Source organism: Somniosus microcephalus, chromosome 6, assembly GCF_052327205.1.
Source record: "Somniosus microcephalus isolate GS21.2 chromosome 6, FLI_Smic_1.0, whole genome shotgun sequence".
Lineage (NCBI taxonomy): Eukaryota > Metazoa > Chordata > Chondrichthyes > Squaliformes > Somniosidae > Somniosus > Somniosus microcephalus.
Genome location: NC_140992.1, coordinates 19,480,391 through 19,496,205, shown reverse-complemented (window position 1 = coordinate 19,496,205; position 15,815 = coordinate 19,480,391). Strand labels below are relative to the sequence as shown.

At 44.5% G+C, this 15,815-nt stretch overlaps 1 protein-coding gene across 8 annotated transcripts in view; it reads left to right on the top strand.

Moving 5' to 3' along the window:
* Nucleotides 1-5,146: 5,146 nt before the first annotated feature.
* The window catches only part of LOC147115504 (mediator of RNA polymerase II transcription subunit 12-like protein), a 637,745-nt gene continuing 627,076 nt past the window's right edge, over nt 5,147-15,815 (top strand). For all 8 annotated transcript variants that reach the window (XM_085989804.1, XM_085989800.1, XM_085989802.1 and 5 more), the window contains exons 1-2: nt 5,147-5,463; nt 6,368-6,533. In XM_085989804.1, the coding sequence (XP_085845930.1) occupies nt 6,435-6,533 (99 nt within the window). In that variant the 5' untranslated portion in view covers nt 5,147-5,463; nt 6,368-6,434. The remainder of the gene's footprint in view (nt 5,464-6,367; nt 6,534-15,815) is intronic.

The following is a 15,815-nucleotide window of genomic DNA, read 5'->3' as shown; positions in this document are numbered from 1 at the left end:
TTGAATATACTCAAAGACTCAGCATTCCCAGCCCTCTGGGGCAGAGAATTCCAAAGATTCACAACCCTCTGAGTGAAGAAATTCCTCCTCATCTCAGTCTTAAATGGCTGACTCCTTATCCTGAGACTATGCCTCCTAGTTCTAGACACTCCAGCCAGGGGAAACAACCTCTCAGCATCTACCCTTCAGAATCTTGTATGTTTCAATGAGATCACCTCTCATTCTTCTAAACTCCAGAGAGTATCGGCCCATTCTACATAATCTCTCATAATAGGATGGAACTGGCTGAACAAGCAGAAAGCTCACCCAGTGCTCTGTGCATTTAAGCTGTATGGTTTTACATAGCTAAACTCCATGAGTACCCCAGCACAATCTTGGGTATTCCTAGGCCTTGGCTTGTGCTACCCTGTGCCTAAGCTCTCTCTGGACTTAGGTAAGGTGGGAGCGAGGAGTTGTTCCTACAGAGAAAGTGTGCGCACTGTACATATGCAGCAGAAACTGCACCTGTCTCGGTTTCTCAGTAGCTTGGTTCGAAGACTCTTTAAACCCAGCGATGGGTTTCCACACGTGTCAGAGCATTTGACAAATAGCCTGTCGACATTCAGTCTTTAGACTTGGGCATGAAGAATGACCAAACAAGGTTCCAGAAAGTGGCCAGTGCCTGTAGAACTGTACCACCACTCAAGTCAGTGCCTGTAGGAGAAGAAAAAAGAAAACATTTAAAAAATAACATTTCAGAAATGCAGCCATTAACGGACGAATAAACTAAGTAGAGACTGTAGTTGAGGCCGACAGCAGTAAACTGTTAACCTAAAGGATTAATGGCCTGACTGAGAATATGGGACTATATAATGCATGAATTTATGATTTTTGACATAGGAGTAACAGTTTACACAACTAAAAGCTAAAAATGGAACTCAATATTTATTTTATAATGTCCTTCAGTTAAAGTAGGAAATAATTTATCTTTTGCTGTGGCTCAGTGGGTAGCACAGTTACCTTTAAGTCAGAAGGTCATGGGTTCAAGTACCCACTCCAGAGACTTGAGCACAAAAATCTAGGGCTGACACTCCAATGCAGTGCTGAGGGAGTGCTACACTGTCGGAGGTGCTGTCTTTCAGATGAGACGTTAAACCGAGGCCCTGTCTGCTCTCTCAGGTGGACATAAAAGATCCCATGGCACTATTTTGAAGAAGAGCAGGGGAGTTATCCCTAGCCTCCTGGCCAATATTTATCCCTCAATCAACATAACAAAAACAGATTATCTGGTCATTATCACATTGCTGTTTGTGGGAGCTTGCTGTGTGCAAATTGGCTGCTGTGTTTCCCACATTACAACAGTGAGTACACTCCAAAAGTACTTCATTGGCTGTGAAGCACTTTGAGACGTCTGGCGGTCGTGAAAGGTGCTATAGAAATGCAAGTCTTTCTTTTCTTTTTTCTTTATACAGGTGGATCTTGTCCTTTGTAATCTCAGTTGACAATAATCTCTGTTCTGTTGCCTGGTGTTATCCCTCACTTAAGATTCTTTTCTGCTGTGGCCAATTGGCAGGAAACATTAAGAAATATTATTCACACTTAACGTCTCTTCAGATAATCATGTTTTGTTCTTGATCCAAGAGTATAGTAACTTTCACTAATTGAAGTTGGTGGGAAATATGGTTTTGCTTGTGATATCAGCAGAAAATAGGAGATGATTAGCCATTACAAACAACAAGTTGCATTTATATAGCACTCCACACACTAAGAAAAACCTCTTAGTTGTGCTTTAAAGGTTAAAAGTTGAAGACACAGCAGAAAAGTTTCTGGGGGAGAGGGGGATGGAGGAGGTTGAAATCAGGATAAAAGGGATGGCTTTTTAGGGGACTTTTGAAGGCAAGAAGGGAGGTAGCAAGATAAAGTGGTCTGGAAGAAAATGCCACAGACCAGGGGCATAATAACCAAATGATTGCGCTATGATGGTGGAGCAGAAGGAGCAGCAATACCGTAACATCGCAGAGGAGGGCGCACGCAGGGAAGTGTAGCTGGAGAACTTCCTTCAAATAAGGTGGAGCAAGACCGTAGAGGGATTTGAATATCAGGACGAGGATCTTGAAGCCAATTTGCTGGGCTCAGGGAGCTCAGCAGGACTGGGCAGAGGGGTGTCAGTGGCGGGGGGGGTGATGCTTGGAACTTTGTGTGGCAGAGCATGGGTGGATTGTGCCAGCTGAAATCAAGTCTTCATGTCTAAGCCCAGACAGTGTGACTTTGTGGGCACCAGTGCAAAATGCACAATATCAGCCCGGCCCAGTGAACTCCTCTCCCGATTCTTCTTTTGATTGAAGTCAATCGAGAGAGGTGCTTAACGGAGTGAGCGTTGGCAAGGTATTTGACTGTCGAGCTGATTTAGCACAGCCGAGTTTAATCCTGTCCTCACTTAAAAGGGAGAGATTGCCTCTATGTGCTATGCACAGTGACATCGTAAACACAATCTTTGTTGATGTGTTGAATTTTTGGCCACACACATAGTGCACAAAGGAAACCTTTCCCCATATTCACACATGTTTACTTCCTAATATCTGGAATTGATTGAGTGGAGGGGGTGGTGGGGGGGGGGAGCAGGATACTTGCACTGTCCCCTTTGCTCTCTCCATAGATTATGTGTACAAACGACACTATACCGAAACGCACATGTATGTAAGTAAAATCAGACCAGGCAAGTGCCATTCATAAAAATGGGGACTCACATAATTTTGGTTTAATCTATTTTGATAAAGGTTCCTCTTTTTAAAAAAAATTGTCACATATGAGTTATTTTAATGTTTTTCCAAGCTAAGTCACTCTCCCTGATTTTAAATGCCACTGGTAACATTGGAGCTTTTAAACATAAACCAAGAGGAAGATTTTACAAACAGAACTTTGTGCAATGAGAACACATATTTGGAATCCAGGCGCAGAGCACAGTACACCCAGCATGATTAAAATTAATCAACAGAAGATTGTGCTGTGATGTTGCGCTAGCCTCTGTGTCTGAATTTCCAATAAGCGCTCCCATCACATGAATCATGAAGCGCTTATTTGTCAAATCTATCCCACCGAGCATCTCCTCTTGCATTGATCATGGATCTAATTGAGCTGTTTAAGATGATTACAGGATTTGATAGGGTAGATAGAGGGAAGCTGTTGCCTCTGGTGGGGGGAGTCCAGAACAAAGGGGGCATAACCTTAAAATTAGAGCCGGGCCATTCAGGGGTGATGTCAGGAACCACTTCTTCACACAAAGGGTGGTGGGAATCTGGAACTCTCTTCCCCCAAAAAGATGTTGAGGTTAGGTGTCAATTAAACATTTCAAAACTGAGATTGATAGACTTTTGTTAAGGGTTACAGAACCAAGATGGAGTTAAGGTGCAGATTATTCGTTCACCGGATGTGGGCGTCGCTGGCAAGGTTGGCATTTTTTGCCCATCCCTATTTGCCTTTGAGAGGGTGGTGGTGAGCCGCCTTCTTGAACCGCTGCAGTAGCGGTTTGGTACAAGTGAGTGGCTTGCTGGGCCATTTCAGAGGGTAGTTAAGAGTCAACCACATTGCTGTGGGTCTGGAGTCACATATAGGCCAGACCAGGTAAGGACGGCAGATTTCCTTCCCTGAAGGACATCAGTGAACCAGATGGGTTTTTACGACAATCCGATAGTTTCATGGTCACCATTACTGACACTAGCTTTTTATTCCAGATTTATTTAATTAACTGAATTTAAATTCCCCAGCTGCCGTGGTGGGATTTGGACTCACCTCTCCAAATCATTAGTCCAGGCCTCTGGATTACTAGTCCAGTGACGTAACCACTATGCTACCAAACTCTACCGTGATCTAATTGAACAGCCTAACAGGCTCGAGTGGCTGAATGGCCTACTCCTGTTCCTATATTCCTATGACTTGTATGGATCAGGCTCTGACTCCTGCCTCACTGTTGCTTGCAGCTGGTAGACAGCTCCCCGAATGAGCACAGCATCAGAGCTGAGGCAGTATGATTTCTTTTTTGAGTGGCAGGCAGGACCCTTGGGCGAAAATGCAGCTGCACCCTGGGATGAATGTATTCCTGTCATTTGCATTTGGATCCAGGACCATGGCTGCTGCTCTGACCAGTACTAGCCCGTCCAGGAGCTGCTGCAACATGCATGGGTGAGCAAGAAAGATTTATATTTATACACCACCTTTCAACTCAGGACGTCCTAAAGCACTTTACAGCCATGAAGTCCTTTTTTGCAGTGCAGTCACTGTTGTAATGTATGAAACACTGCAGCCAATTTGCGCACAGCAAGCTCCCACAAACAGCAATGTGATAATGACCAGATGACCTGTTCCTTAGTGATGTTTGGTTGAGGGATTATTATTGGCCAGGGCATCAAGGATAACTCCCCTGTTCTTCTTCAAAATAGTATAATGGGCTCTTTTACATCCATCTGGGAGGGCAGACGGAACCTCGGTTTAACGTCTCATCCAAAGACAGCACCTCCGACAGTGCAGCACTCCCTCAGCGCTGCCCTGGACTGTCAGCCTTCATTTTTGTGCTCAAGTCTCTGGAGTGGGATCCTTCCGTGTGGATGTCATTAACATCAGAACACAAAGATTGCTGCCATTGCTTGCCTGTAGAGAGGTCTATGATTTATATCTGTTGTAATGTAAGAAACACAGCAGCTGGTTTGTGCACAGCATGATCCCACAAACAGATTATAAATGACTAGATAATCAGGACAGCAGGGGAACTCCCATGTTCTTCTTTTGAATAGTGCCATGGGATCATTTACATCCACCTGAGTGGGCAAACAAGTCCTCAGTTTAACATCTCATCCGTGAGACAGCACCTCCGACAGTGCAGCACTCCCTCAGTACTGCACTGGGGTTTCAGCCTGGATTTTTATGCTCAAGTTTCCACGGAGTGGGACTTTGAACCCACAACCTTCATGACTTCAGAGGTGAATTCAGAGTCACAGACATGTATAAGTACCACACACACACAAATAAATATATAATTTTAAACATGTGTGGACAAGACACGCGGGCAGGTTGAGGAAGAAAGCGTCAGAATTTTCTTTGGAGACGCTCCCTTTACAAGCTCCTTTATTATTCCATTAGCTGGGGAGATGGTCAGAAAATATTTCTCGGCCGACCCGACGTGTTCCCTTTCCCTTTAAACGGGGGCTTGCCGATCAAGCTGTTTTGTACCGGCAGCGGGGTTGCGTCAATTCAGCGGGCAGCAAGCGAGCCGCAGACCGGCAAGATAGCTCAGAGCCCAGGAGCAGGGGAAGCAGGAAGGGATTGTTTTTTTTAACAAAAAAGGAAACAAATTATCTTTATAATTACTAGGAAAGGGGGTTGTTGCCTGTGGTGGCAGAGCTAATGGAGTGTTACCGAGGTGGCTCATGTTCACCAATGCATCATTGACCAGTTTCTTGAGCCCCACACCAGATTAACCCCCCTGGAAAGGTAAGCACAGTACCGGGCAGTCTGCACTGAGAGAAGGAGCCCTATTATTTTTGGCTATTTTTTTATTCTGGCCCCGGCCACAAGTTGAATGGAACAGATGATAAATAAAAAATCGTGCAACATGTTTCATGCCCTGACATGAATGTTGCAAAATGCAAATATGTTTTTATATATTTTTAAAAAAATGTCCCCTCATCGGAAAACAAGCAAATTGGGAGAGTTCTCAGTTGAACCTTGTGGCAAAGTGTGCCATCTCTCTTACTGTCTTACAGCAAACAGTTTTGGGTCTTGTGTGCTATGTTTTTACTCGTTTTATATAATTATAATTAAAATCCAACAGGAGGCGAAAAATTGTACAATTGATAGCAATAGTTTGCCATCCTTTTAAGAGATACTTTGATCATACAGGCGAATTCAAATGTGTGTATATACAATGTAACATTTTATAATTTTGGAGGACAAGTCATATTTTTTTGCAGACATCTAATATAAACTGTTGCCAGTTCACAAAGATTCAGATATAAAACATTAGAAAGCCTTAAATGTGTGAATATAATAAAATGGGATTCAGATATAAAACATTAGAAAGTCTTAAATGTGTGAATATTATATCTATATATAATAAAATGGGATTCAGCAATAAAACATTAGAAAGCCTTAAATGTGTGAATATAATAAAATGGGATTCAGATATAAAAGCATTAGAAAGTCTAAAATATGTGAATATATATATATAATTAAAAAATGAGTGCATCTGTACACAAGTAACTTAGTGGGAGGCTTTTTTTTTTGCATACATTTTTTTGCACCGTAAACTTTGGTGCAATGCTATCTGCAATGTGTGTTATGATTATTATATATAGAATTTTTTTTCTATAAATGTGTCTCATTCTTTCTTTAATAGCTGAGAGAGACCTAAAGGATTGTGGGAAGCCGGCACTCCAAACTCCGGCTTGTTGCTGAGATGTAGGATGGCGGCGTTCGGCTTCTTGAGCTACGAGCAGCGGCCGCTCAAACGCCCTCGGCTGGGGCCACCGGACGTGTACCCGCAGGACCCCAAACAGAAAGAGGTAACGGTGGCACCTGGCAGTGGCTGAGAGAGAGAGAGAAGCGCCCTCTCCCTGTCCCCATCTCTCTCTCTCCCACCTCCTTCCCCTCACTCACTCCCCCACCTTTACCCACCTCCCTCTCAACTACACCACAAGAGACAGCCGGTAAAGCAGGGGGCTCGTCCCTCCCTCCCCTTCTCATTTCATTTTTTTTGTTGTTGCACACAGTTACTTCAAGGTGATCCTTTGCAGTCACATCTGTCATTCTTCAGCTCTGCTGCACAGTTGTTATATTGTCAGCTCTATTCCGGGCCTGTCTCATTATTATAACAGTCAGACCTGGGAGAAAAGCAGCAAGACTGTTATAATGTTTTGCATTATTTCACCCCACCCCTTTTCATGAAAGCATGAAGTCTGACTGGGTTATTTATATATATTTTTTGCTGTGGAAATGCATACTTGTCACATTGCAAAAGTACTGGCTGATGGCTGCAATGGAAATACTTTTTTTTGACTCGCACATATTATTGTACAAGCTGAAATGTCTCCCCTGACTATAAGATGCTGGCTCACCATTATTTTGGTAACTCAGTGCACAGGCACAGACAAGACACAGACAGACAGACACACGATAACTATATTAATATATATTTGGAATAACCAGGGGGGCGGGCAGAGAGGAGAGAGATTTTTTTACATATTAAAGGGGAAGTGGGTTAATTAAATCCTGCAACAGAAATATTTTAAGTTGAATAATTATCTGTGCTCTGGAGTTTTATAGTCCCTCAAAAAAATTATTGGTGTGTACTGAGATCCAGGACTTTACTGCCCAATTGCTATATAACTTTGAAGTGTGTTGGAGCAGACAGTGTAAATGTTTGCTGTACTTGAAGTAATAGTCAATTTATTTTTTCAAACTGGAATATTCAAACAGTGACTGAATTAAAGTGTAAACAGGTGGTTGATCACTCCAAGCTGACTGTAATTTTGGCCATGATATTTGCATTTGAACAGTGCTGCCCCACTCTTCTTCCCATCCCTCCATTAAATGTGGTGTTGCATGTGAGATACCAAAGATGCTGGCAGCCGACCAGTACCTCAGCTAACTGGCCATTCTATTGTGGTGGGGTGGGGTGGGGTGGCGTTCTGCGTGTGTGCACTCTCCAGGAGTGCTGACTGTCTGGATAGTAATCTGGAGTTGGAACCCCGGCTGATCTGTATTTCTCCCTTTTTCCAAGCTGAGAGGACACTTGGGACTAACTGTGGGACTTCCTACTGTGCCCTAACCAACTCGGTGATCACAGAGACTAAGGCTCAACCCTGGGACCCTTCTGGTCTGTACGTTAGTGCTACACCACATGGTGTATATACCCACTGATCCATCTGCGTTACAATCTTTAGAGTTGTTTCAATCATAATTGTGGAAATTTATGTGGCACTTGAGGTTGCAAATTGCAAGATGGAAACTGATGCCAACTGTGTCCTTAAAAAAAAAGTAAAAAAAAAAAAGTTTATAACTTATTTAAATGTGCATTTGATATCTTTCAGTCTCATTAAACAACTTCTGTTACAGAAATAGTAAAAATTCAGTTTCACTGCCTAAGATTGAAATTTGCATTCCAGTATTTGCTTCTGCTGTGACAGTGGCTCAGGTTTTGCACAGAACGGGATCTGAGTGAGCCAATTGGACAAATGTCATGCCTGTGTCTGTCTGTCTGTCTATAGATAGACAGATATAGATACATATCTATATTAATATCTACATCCACTTGGTGGATTAATTTTAATCTTCATCTAAAATTTTGTCTTTCATAACTGTCAATAAATTCTTATGAACCGATTGTCGCAACATAAGGAATACCATTTCTCCGATACTGGATCTAGGATAGTTGCAGTGTGCTGCAAGACTATGATGCATGGTGGAATTCAGATGACCGCTTAAACCATGAGAATGAAGGTCGAATTGTGCAAGAGCATCACTTTTTCACCTGAAGGGGTAATGAGAGTTGTGGAGGAGGCTGCCAGTGCAGTAGAGTGTATAAATGGGTTCTAAAAGCAACTAGATGTGTTTCTGGAGAGCAGACCAACAAGGTGGCGAGATCGGACTGGCCCATTGAAAAGATATTTTTGTTTGGGGGCCGAATTCCTTTTTTGCTCTTTTTTAAAAAAAAAAAAAAAAAAAAAAAAAAAAATTCATTCACAGGATGTGGGCATTTAACGGCCATCCCTAATTGCTCTTGAGAAGGTGGTGGTGAGCCACTGCCTTGAACCGCTGCAGTCTGGCGATATGGCAGATACAGTATAATGTGGATAAATGCAAGGTTATCCACTTTGGTGGCAAAAACAGGAAGGCAGATTATTATTTGAACGGCAATAAATTGGGAAAAGGGGAAGTGCAACGAGACCTGGGTGTCCTTGTGCACCAGTCGCTGAAGGTAAGCATGCAGGTGCAGCAGGTGGTTAAGAAGGCAAATGGTATGTTGGTCTTCGTAGCAAGAGTGTTAGAGTACAGGAACAAGGATGTCTTGCTGCAGTTGTACAGGGCCTTGGTGAGACCACACCTTGAGTATTGTGTGCAGTTTTGGTCACCTTATCTGAGGAAGGATGTTCTTGCCATGGAGGGAGTGCAGTGAAGATTCACCAGACTGATACCTGGGATGGCAGGAATGACGTACGAGGAGAGATTGGGTCGATTGGGCTTATACTCACTGGAGTTTAGAAGAATGAGAGGGGATCTCATTGAAGCTTATAAAATTCTAACAAGACTAGACAGACTAGATGCAGGAAGGCTGTTCCTGATGGCCGGGGGAGTCCAGAACCAGGGCTCACAGTCTAAGGATAAGGGGTAAGCCATTTAGGACTGAGATGAGGAATTTCTTCACCCAGAGAGTGGTGAACCTGTGGAATTCTCTACCACAGAAGACAGTTGAGGCCAATTCATTAAATATATTCAAGAAGGAGTTAGATATATTTCTTAAGGCTATGGGGATCAAGGGATATGGGGAGAAAGCAGGGACAGGGTACTGAATTTGGATGATCAGCCATGATCGCATTGTATAGCGGAGCAGGCTCGAGGTGCCGAATGACCTACTCCTGCTCCTATCTTCTATGTTTCTATGTGAGGTGAAGGCTAGGTAGGGAACAGCTTGAGACCTAGTTTTGGAAACAAATCTTTGTGCATTTCACGAGACAACAAATGCATAAAGAAAGTTTTTAGGTGGCTTTATTGGACATTTCTGCTGAGGATAAATTCCGGCATGGGGCTGGCTAGTGAGCATGGAGCTGAGCATTGGCTCAAAAGCAGAGATTTCAGAATGTGATAACTGAAGTGATGCAATGCCAGATGATTCCTCTGAGTATCCGTTTTATTTCAGCCTGATGGAAATTGCAGTACCTTTTATTGTATTCTAGAAAAATAACTGTCCCTTCTGTCCGATTATTGTTGTATCATGATTTTACTGTGGTGTGAATCAATCTTCAAGCTCTGACAGCCTAAAGCCATTCATTCCCTCCTTTTTCTCCTCGCGACCAAAAATAAGCTTGATTCAGATCCAACCTTTTTTTAAACAAAAACCTCTTGTGCTGTTACATTAGGGGTTTTGTGCTGAATTTGCCCCAGTTGTAGCAATGTGGATGTTCCAGGCAGTTTTTGCAATTTGATTTGGCTCTGCTGCCATTGCCAATACTAAAGTGGTGGATTATTACTGTGCTGCTGTAATTTAACTCCAGCCGGAGTGGGGGTCGTGCCCCAAACCAGGATGGGTTCTGAAAACACGGCAGTGAGGTACAGTGCGAAACTGCCCCATCTCTTGTTGGTGTGAGCCCGCGGAGTGCCGGTGTGTATACGCCTGCCTGTCGGACGTACCTGCTCGTGCAGCCGCAATGTGCCCTGAGTTTTGGAGCGATTTCAGCGTTTGAACAAGTAACATCCCTTTGGTGACACGAGCGAGAGGTTGGTTTTAAGGTGTTGACCTTGATGTGACAAAGGCATTGAAATCTATCCCAAGGGCGGATACAATGGGCCCCTTGCTTTCTTCATTACAGTGGTGGTCATGATGTTTCCCTGACCAGCAGTACAACTAATTGCAGTGAAGATAAAAAAAGAAAATAATGGATGCTTGAGAGTAAGTGTCAGGCAGTAATGTCGGCAAGTGGCTTGGCTGACGACGTAAACCCATTGTGTGTGTTTGACATCTGAACATGGCGTGTGTGTGTGTGTGTGTGTGACATAACAATTAAATTTACTATGTATGTCTTGCACTCCTTGGGGTAGATTTTTCAGCTTCACCACCTGGCCGGTAAACTGGCGGAAAGGTCGCCCACCCGTTACACAATGGGAATTAAAATGGCGTGTTCTACAACGGGCGGGCGATTGGCTCTGCCAGTTTACCGCCAGAGTCGTGAAGGTGAAAATTCCGCCCCGCCCCCCCCTTGTGTGGAAGTCACCATTCTGTGACACAGTCACACCTGCAATGACGCACTTCTACCACTAGATTAATTTTCAGAAGCAGCAGACCCCCATACTTCCCCATACTTGAGACATCATCCCGAATATACTCTGAGGGAAATTCACCACTGTCCTCGAGGGAAATTCACCACTGTCCTCGAGGGAAATTCACCACTGTCCTCGAGGGAAATTCACCACTGTCCTCGAGGGAAATTCACCACTGTCCTCGAGGGAAATTCACCACTGTCCTGCGTTGCACTGTATACAGGAAACTCTTTGGCATCCGGCACCGATGGGACCGGCGTGTTGCCGGTTGATTAAAAATTCCGGATGACGGAGAGGGTTATCTACCGAGGCTATTTTTAACAAACAAAAATTAAAAAATCAAGAAATGTGTAGTATCCAGTAATTGGGTACTCGCCTACAGAAAGTTGTGTTAAATGGATGGTAGAAGATGCTCGATTAAGTACAGTACTGCCAGTTGAGGGTAATCCATAACTCTTTAATTACTTAACAGTAAAACAAAACTTATACAGTAAACGACTGTATAGAGCGCGGGAGAGTCAGACTCCTGTTGTTGAGGTGTTCCGACTTCCAACAGCGCCAAGAAGCCGAGTAGTGGCAGTTTGGAGAACTACCCCCATTGACTAACTCGGCCACCGCGGGAGACTCGGACTCGGCAACATTGCCGGTTGTTGAGGTGTTGTTTTCGGAGCGAGAATTTTGCCGGTTAATAGAGAATTCCGGATATTTAGGTGCCGTTTAAATGAGAGTTTCCTGTACTTTGTCTTTTCTGTTGCTAATAGGCGAACGGCAGCAGTTACCGTGCTCTGATGTCAATGACATCCACGCAGAAGAATTACTGATTGTGATTATCTCGGGTTCATTATTAATTAATAATGGACCAGTTATAGGAAACCATATATAGTCTATATTGCGTCGCACAATACATCAACTTGCATTTGCGTAGTGCCTTTAACATAGAAAAACGTCCCAAGGTGCTTCCCGGAGGCATCAGGGGAAAGAAAGGGGAGCTGATCCAAAGAAGGAGCTATTCGGGTTGACCAAAAACTCTGTCAAAGAGTTGGATTTTAAGAACGTAAGAACATAAGAAATAAGAGCAGGAGTAGGCCATACGGCCCCTCGAGCCTGCTCCGCCATACGGCCCCTCGAGCCTGCTCCGCCATACGGCCCCTCGAGCCTGCTCCGCCATACGGCCCCTCGAGCCTGCTCCGCCATACGGCCCCTCGAGCCTGCTCCGCCATACGGCCCCTCGAGCCTGCTCCGCCATTCAATAAGATCATGGCTGATCATTGACCTCAACTCCACGTTCCCGCCCGATCTACATATCCCTTGATTCCCCTAGAGTTCAAAAATCTATCAATCTCAGCCTTGAATATACTCCAAGACTCAGCATCCACAGCCCGCCGGGGCAGAGAATTCCAAAGATTCACAGCCCTCTGAGTGAAGAAATTCCTCCTCATCTCGGACTTAAATGGCCTACCTCTCATCCTGAGACTGTGCCCCCTAGTTCTAGACACTCCAGCCAGGGGAAACAATCTCTCAGCATCGACCCTGTCAATCCCCCTCAGAATCTTATATGTTTCAATGAGATCACCTCTCATTCTTCTAAACTCCAGAGAAGGGTCTTGAAGGAGGAGAATGAGGTGGAGGGGTTTAAGGGGGGAATTCCAGAACATGAGGCTGAGATGATTGAAGGCCTGGCTGTCAGTGGAGGAGAGAGTGTGGGGGGGGGGGGTGCACAAGAGGTTGGAGTCTGAGGAGCAGACAGTTCTTGGCATACAGTGACGTGTGAAACACTGGAAAGGGTTGGGGTGGAGTTACTGATTCTTTCACTGCCTGAATTCCCTAACACACTTCTGGGGATACTCGCTTAACAACAGTCATGCTCTACTTGTCATGGAGATTATTTCTCTTTATGGGCCTGTGCTATTTGTGCTGCTTGTTCACCTAGGTGAACTATTTACCATCCCTGATGCCATCCATGCCCCTTCATGATGGACCAGTGGGAGGTGCATTTGGAGTGAGCAGTATTAAACGGTGTCAGTCTATAACATTTTTCCTACCAGCGAGAGAAGACGTCACACATTTCCCGTGCTGCTTCATCCAGTTGTCCAGTTTGAAAACCCACAGAACACACCTGGCTGAAGCAGGTGAGTTTGAAGGGCCAGCTCTTGTGTGAAGCACATAGAGCATTATCTGTGTGCTGTGCCTGTGTAAATTGATGATTGTGGAAGCTGCCCTGATTGTTCACGTCATTATGGGATTATTGGTGTTGGCCATGGCTTAGTGGTAGCACTCTCACTTCTGAGTCAGAAGGTTGTGGGCTCAAGCCCCACTCCAGAGATGTGAACACCTCATCTAGGCTGACGCTCCAGTGCAGTACGGAGAAAGTGCTGCGCTGTTGGCGGTGCCGTCTTTTTGATGAGACGTTAAATCGAGGCCCTGTCTGCTGCCGTGTCTCGGGTAGATGTAAAAGATCCCACGGTGCTATTTGAAGAAGAGTCGGGGAGTTTTCTCCCCGGTGTCCTGGCCAATATTTATCCCTCAACCAACATCGCTTAAACAGATTAGCTGGACATTATCTCATTGGTGATTGTGGGAGCTTGCTGTGCGCAAATTGGCAGCTGTATTTATAACATGGCAACAGTGACTGCACTTCAAAAGTACTTCATTGGCTGTAAAGCGCTTTGGGACGTCCTAAGGTCGTGAAAGGTGCTATATAAATGCGAGTCTGTCTTTTATTGGTAGAATGTAACATGGTGTACACCCACCCTCTCACCCGCAGTAATACTGCATACAGACCACTCGCCCTCCCTCTTGCTCCATCAAGTTATTAAGACTACCTGTTGCACAATGAATGGAATCAATTCTGGAAGATCCAGTTGTGTATTTGTTCTGTTGTGAGCAATTTGCAAACCAGTAGGCAGTCATTTATTTTTAGCATCAAATTCTCATCGCCTCACTCCCTCGCTAGCTGTCTGGAAATCTATTGTTCATTTCCAATCGATATAAAACTTAAGTCACAAAAGTTGTACTTCAGAGATTATGTAAAGGAACAGTGGCAGCAACAATATGATCCCTAACAGTGCATATTAATAGTAATAATTATTACTGATGTGGGCACAAAGCAATCCTGAGAAAATAATTTCCTTAGTACTGATCCTGACCGTGTGCTCAATTTTGGTGAGTGAGCTAAATTTTGGTGAGTGGAAGAGGTTGGCCTCGTTCTCTTGGGTACGTACACTGCATCATGCCGGCTTTGAGCTGCCTTGTGTTATTTTTTCCCACATGGGTCCCGGAGTACAATGTAGCTGTGTCAAACTGGCTACATTAAATCAGTTGCTGACTGTCTCCATTTTCCGTGCCACTACAAAACTTGCATTTATATAGCGCCTTTAACCTTGGGAAACGCCCCAAGGCATACTGAGCCAAAGGTGGAGCTATTCGGAAGGATGACTAAAAGCTAGGTCAAAGAGGTAGGTTTTAAGGAGCATCTTAATGGAGGAGAGAGAGGGGCGGAGAGGTTTGGGGAGGGAATTCTAGAGCTTGGGGGGCCTAGGCTGCTGAAGGTACGACCGCCAATGGTGGGGTGAAGGATGCACAAGAGACCCGAGTTGGAGGAATGCAGAGTTCTTTGAGGATCTGCCTAAACCTCTCCGCCTTGCTACCTCTTTCCTCCTTTAAGACGCTCCTTAAAACCTACCTCTTTGACCAAGCTTTTGGTCACCTGCCCTAATTTATCCTTATGTGGCTCGGTGTCATTTTTTGTCTTATAATACTCCTGTGAACCGCCTTGGGGTGTTTTACTACGTTAAAGGCGCTATATAAATACAGGTTGTTGTTGGTAGGGCTGGAGGAGGTTACAGAGATGGGGAGGAGGGGCGAGGCCATGGAGGGATTTGAACAGGAGGATGAGAATTTTAAAATCAAGGCGTCTGTGGAACAGGAGCCAATGTAGGTCACCGAGTACGGGTGATGTGGTGAGTGGGTCTTCCTGCTACTGTGAGGAAGGCTGAACAAAACTGGACGTAACTCTGAGTTGCCTAAAGCATATTTTAAAACAAACGTTCAGGTTTTTTTTTGCAGTGCAGTGAATTTGTTTTGTAAGCAAACAGGCAGCCAACTTGTACATAGCAAAATCCTACAGCAGTGAGAGGAGAAACCAGTTGATCTCTCTTTGGTGGTGATCGAGGGAGGAATGTTGTCCAGGAGATAAGGAAAAAAGAAAGACTTGCATTTCTATAGCGCCTTTCACAACCTCGGGACGTCCCAAAGCACTTTACAGCCAATGAAGTACTTTTGAAGTGCAGTCACTATTGTAATGTGGGAAACACGGCAGCCAATTTGCTCACAGCAAATAACGTGATAAAGTGCTTTTTAGTGATGTTGATTGAGGGATAAATATTGGCCAGGACACCAGGGATAACTCCCCTGCTCCTCTTCGAAATAGTGCCATGGGATCTTTTATGTCCGCCTGAGAGGGCAGACAGGGCCTCAGTTTAACATCTCATCCGAAAGACGGCACCTCTGACAGTGCGGCACGCCCTCAGCGCAGCCTAGATTTTTGTTGCTCAAGTCTCTGGAGTGGGACTTGAACCTATAACCTTCTGACTCGGAGGCGAGGGCGCTACCCACTGAGCCACGGCTGACGAGACTTCCCGATCTTTAAGCAGTGCCACAAAATGTCCACCTGAATCAGAAATTAATACAATTAGTTTATAAATCAAAGTAATTTGTCATGGTTTTTATCCTTTTCTAAAACCAATCGCTTCAAGCAGTTCTGATAGGGAATGTATTGTTGTTACTCAGTGGAAGTGGGAATATCATTTATT